The sequence below is a fragment of the Ictidomys tridecemlineatus genome, chromosome 4 (genome assembly GCF_052094955.1).
Source record: "Ictidomys tridecemlineatus isolate mIctTri1 chromosome 4, mIctTri1.hap1, whole genome shotgun sequence".
Lineage (NCBI taxonomy): Eukaryota > Metazoa > Chordata > Mammalia > Rodentia > Sciuridae > Ictidomys > Ictidomys tridecemlineatus.
Genome location: NC_135480.1, coordinates 59,127,367 through 59,132,676, shown reverse-complemented (window position 1 = coordinate 59,132,676; position 5,310 = coordinate 59,127,367). Strand labels below are relative to the sequence as shown.

The 5,310-nt window shown below is 36.1% G+C and overlaps 1 protein-coding gene across 1 annotated transcript; it reads left to right on the top strand.

Annotated features, from left to right (window-relative positions):
• The first annotated feature begins 1,316 nt into the window (after nt 1–1,316).
• On the top strand, nt 1,317–2,273 carry LOC101964740 (olfactory receptor 52A1). The gene has a single exon (XM_005342093.3). It carries the CDS (start codon nt 1,323–1,325, stop codon nt 2,271–2,273), a length of 951 nt encoding a protein of 316 aa, XP_005342150.2. The 5' UTR covers nt 1,317–1,322.
• The last annotated feature ends 3,037 nt before the right edge of the window (nt 2,274–5,310 follow it).

Sequence of the window (5,310 nt, the reverse complement as noted above, 5' to 3'; positions counted from 1 at the left end):
ATCATAAGGAAGATAGAATAAGATGTTTGTATGATTTTCAGCTTGTGAAATGATTAATGAAAAAATTAAATGAGAGGTTATATAAGGTTTCTTTAAACTTTAGTTAGGAATTTTCAAAAGAAAGAGAACAGGGAAATTATAAAATATCAGATATTTGGGCAGGTGTGAAGTGGGACAATATATTCAAAGTGGCAAAGTGGTTGAGTACCCCTGAGTTCAATCCCCAGTACCCAAACAAATTATATTCACTGTTAACTGGTAAAAATAAAATTAAAAGAGGAGCCTAAGTTAGGTTGAGCTCCATTATAAACAGCAGAACACCATTCTTTATTCATCTGAGGCACAGTAATATCAAAATACTTAAGCTATGAGGTTATCCAACAGGCTAGGTTTTGTGAGCTACATCTTATCCTAATTTATGATCCTTTTTTTTTATTCAATAGATTTCTTATCAATCTCTTCAACTTGCTATCTCCTCTAAGATCTGTGAATATGGACTTCACCTCCCACCCTATTCTGCTTACATTCATGAACTGGAATTAACTCAGTGACTCCAACATGCTCAACAGCTACTAGTAAAAGAATAACTCCTGCATAATGCCTACAAGAGCCTGGAGAATTAACATACATGTAGGTAAAACATTCAATATTGTTGAAAGAACAATATTCTGTTTCCTGATCTGAGAAACAATTCCTAAAATGTGGGAGAAGGTATGGTTCACCCTAATCTAGAGAACATGGGAAAATTGGGCAAGGCTAAGACTACCTGAAGATTCTGAGATTTGAGTGGATGGAATAATATTATGAGACTGAGAATCTATACTACAACTTCAAAGGTTGCAAGGGGATTTAACTTAATATGATATATGTCTGGAGTTTGGAGATGGATATGGACAAAGTTTATAATTGCCTTTGTGACATATTGAGAAGACTCCAAAGCCTAGTAGAATCAATTATTTTTGAATCATAATTTTCATTTAGACACTTTCCAGGGGATGAACACTGGATCACATTCCTCAGCCACAAATATTACATTGGCTTTTTATTAATGCATATTAATTATGAAGAATAATGGGTTTCAGTGTGATACATTTATTCATGCGCATACCATACACATTGGCTTTTTAAAACAATATCCAAGAACACTATTCTAATATTGACCTAAATTAATGCCCAAAGATTTAAAGTCACTTGGTGGCATTTTCATCCATATTTATCCTATTCCTAGAGGAAATATAAAGGAGTGACCTTCTTCCTTCCCATTAATGATTTTTCTCTGATAGGTAAGAGAATAAATGATGATTAGAAGACTTAGCAGCCCCATGGGATCCACCAACATGTCATATCTGAACCCAAAGACAGTGATCCTGATTGGTATCCCTGGACTACAGCATGTGCAGTTTTGGATTGGATTTCCTTTCCTTGGTGTATGTCTGGTGGCTCTCCTGGGGAACACCTTCTTGCTAATCATTATCCCTATAGAACGCAGTCTGCACCAACCAATGTACATCTTCCTGGCAGTATTGTCAGCAACTGACTTGGGTCTCTGTGTGGCCATTGCTCCTAAGATGTTGGCCATCTTCTGGTTTGATTCTTACTCCATGGCCTTTGATGCTTGCCTCACCCAGCTCTTCTTCATTCACGCCTTGCAGGGCATGGAGTCTGGCATCCTGTTGGCCATGGCCTTTGACCGCTATGTTGCCATCTGTAATCCTTTGCGCCACACATCCATTCTCACACCTTTCTTTCTAACTCGAGTGGTGCTGATGGTGGCAATTCGGGCAACAGTGCTTGTTGGTATTTTACCCATTCTACTCAAAAGACTGAATTTTTTCCACTCTCTGGTTATTGTCCATTCTTACTGTGAACACATGGCTGTAGTCAAGTTGGCTGCAGAAGATGTCCATATTAACAAGTCATACGGGCTCTTTGTGGCTTTTGCAATTCTAGGTTTTGACATGATCTTTGTCTTCATCTCCTACATTCTGATTTTTCAAGCTGTTTTTCATCTTCCCCAGAAAGAGGCACGAATCAAAGCATTCAACACGTGTACCGCTCATATCATTGTCTTCCTGGAGTTTTATATCCTTGCCTTTTTTTCCTTCTTCAGTCACCGTTTTGGTCATGTATTACCCTATGTCCACATCCTCTTGTCCACCATCTATCTGCTTGTGCCCCCTGCCCTCAACCCCATTGTCTATGGTGTGAAGACCAGGGAGATCCGCAGAAGGGTTGCTCAGATGTTTGTTCTGAAGTCTGCCACCCAGCAATGAGCCAACAGGTAATATGTCAGAGGAAAAATATAAATGTGCCTGTTTAAGGTGAACTATATGTGGCCATATTTGTGAAATTTTTACATTACAATGCCCCCTAAAAATTTATATTACAAAGACGAACAGTCAGAACAGGAGATAAACCTGGCAAAAAAGTTTGTATGTGTCTCATAAATTCTTATCATCCCTCCATTTATCCCTTTTTCTTTTCTGATCTTCCTTTTTGTCTTTCTTCTTTCCATCCTTATTTCCTTTTTTTTAATTCCTTCCTATTCATATATCTATTGAGTATTTCTGTAATTTTAAAGGTAATTTATCTTTTGAATGTGACCCAAGAACATATTCTTTGATTCTATAGTGATGATATAAGAATATCGTACAAACGTATTTTAATTTTAGTTAGGCTATGGTAAAAAAAAATTGATTTCATATGAGGAGCAACTAATGTAAAATTTAAGAAATAGTAGAAGACCTCATAGAGGTAGTCATGGGAAGTGTGATATTTGAATAAAAACATTTTATTCAGATGATGAAATATTATTTATCATTATTTAAATTCAGTTTTTATCATTATGATTCCCATAGATGTATAGGTATGATTTATACATACAAATCAAGGAAAAACAGTTTCATCTCTCCATCAGTGACCAAAACATGTAAATCATTCTGCAGCAGGGGATTATGTATTAATATTCCAGTTAGCTAGTAATCTCTTTTATTTACCTGCAAAAATGAAGTGATTTTATGGGCGAGCAAACAATTCAACTTCTCAGGCCAGAATTGCCTCTGAGGTCCTTGGATGAAGCCCATTATCTGCCTTTGTGTTGAAATTCTTAATAAACTTATTTTTTACCAAGAGGTAATTAGGAGATAATTTCAAGAGTTTTAAGACCCAATCAATTAAATTAATGAAAGACTGTGATGAGGAACCTGTGGCATTGTCTTCTCACATGTTCTTATCCTTATGGATCAAAAGGATTTAGAAGCTGGTGAAGAAAACCCAAGACATTGAAGTTTAACCCTATCCTCCTTAGTCTCCTTTTCATGTCAGACCTTCCTCTCCAGAGCCTCTGTTACTTGAGTGCATATACACCACCATGACTACTGACACAGGAACACTATAGCAACTCATTTGGTCTCTCCATTCACTATAGTGTTTTTTCCCCTCCCTTTTTGATGGAAAAATACACAAACAATAGATCAAGGGAGTTAGATTTCTCGATAATATAAAATAATTCTCTTTGAAGAATAGAATATACTAGTGGAGGATAGTTTCAATCCTCCTGCCATAGTCTCATATACAAAATTGACGCATCTGTTTTGCCATTTACCATTTATCCATTTTATTTGATATGGATTATCTTAACTCAATATTTGTTAAAGAACACCACATGAAAGGGACATGAATTCATGTAGGCAGAAAGGGATCTATGGCACTGATTTTCACAACAGTATTTATCAAACCACATTGTTCTGCAATGTAACCATCAAGAAGGGAGTCTACTTCCCATTTTCTGAATATGAGCAGATTCTTTGATTGCTTTGAGCAGTAGAATACTGTGGAAATGATGCTAAGGGTTTTGTATGTTGGGCAAAGCTGGTCTAGCACTTGAATCTTTTACCTACTGAAGTCCTGGAATACCATGTAAGAAAACAAGGCTATTATGAGGGAGAAACAATGGAAAGGAATTCAAAGGACCCAGGCTTATCAGTGAGGATGTCATACTGAATACTTATCCTCCTCAGACACTCAAGTGATTCCAGCCCCATTCCCCCTCCCATCATGCAGGCATGTGACCAAACTCAAGAGAACATTCAATTGATTATAGCCAACCCAAACTCTAAACCCTGAAGTTGTTTATACTTCTGAAAAAGGTAAGCATAATAATTGAGAAGGAGACTATATTCAAGGAACACTTTGTTCCGCTGAAGGTAAAAGAACATCTTTTAAATAAAACTTAGAAATACAACTGATGACACTTCACTATCAGAAGATGGAGAGAAAAATCAGCTAAAACAAAATGCTTCTTTCTACCCTCTCTCCTTGTTCCGCTCTATTTCTCTCAATTTCACCCCTTCTTTTCTTCTCTTCTTTCATTTTCTTCTTCTTTTATTTTGGTGGATGGGCCGAATGTATAAGCCTGTGTATTTTTATGATCTTTCTGTTTTCTGAGAGAGAAGCTGTTTTAAAATGAGACTTACCCATTGTATAAACATTCATCAAACTTACATGCCACAGAGATTCTAGATTCTATGAAAACAAGAACAGACAAACTATTCATAATTCAAGGAGAATATTTTATACCATGTGATATTAATCATGAATGAGGAAGAAATGTGTGGCATTGGGAATCACTGAAATGGACAATAACATATGTCAGGCATAGCTGGCCTAGCACTGTAACCCAACAATTGACAATTTATATAAGTAAATTTATGTACATGGAAAGTGGCATCTACAGGCTGTGAGATTTGTTGGAATACTTTAATATGCATATCTAATATATAAACATATGCGATTTGTGTATATGTATGCATAGCTCAGGTGAAGAACATGAATGTACTGGGAAAACATGAAAGAAAGAGAGACAGAACCAACAGATTGTTTATAGATAAAAAATGACTTAGAAATATGTGTAGGAAAGAAAAATATATATTTGTGCATGTTTGTGTGGGTAAGTAGATCATGGTGTTTGAATTGTTTAGAAACTTTTAAAACAAAAAACAAAACAAACAACAACAACAACAACATAAAACTATGACAGGATTTAAAGCCTCTGAAAAAACAGAATCTCTGGGAATGGCTCTACCCTTAAAACATGTCACTATGGGAACAATGGCAAGTCTAGAAACAAACAACTGAGGTATGGGATAGGTCATAGATGAATCTATGAATATGTAAAAGGGTTGGTTGATATGTGAAGGCAGGCAGTAAGGACAGCTATTGAAAGAAGTGTTTTTTGAGCTGGGAAGAATTTTTAACTAAGAAAGACTGAGGAAAATGTCTTCCAGATATCAGAAACACAGACAGATTACT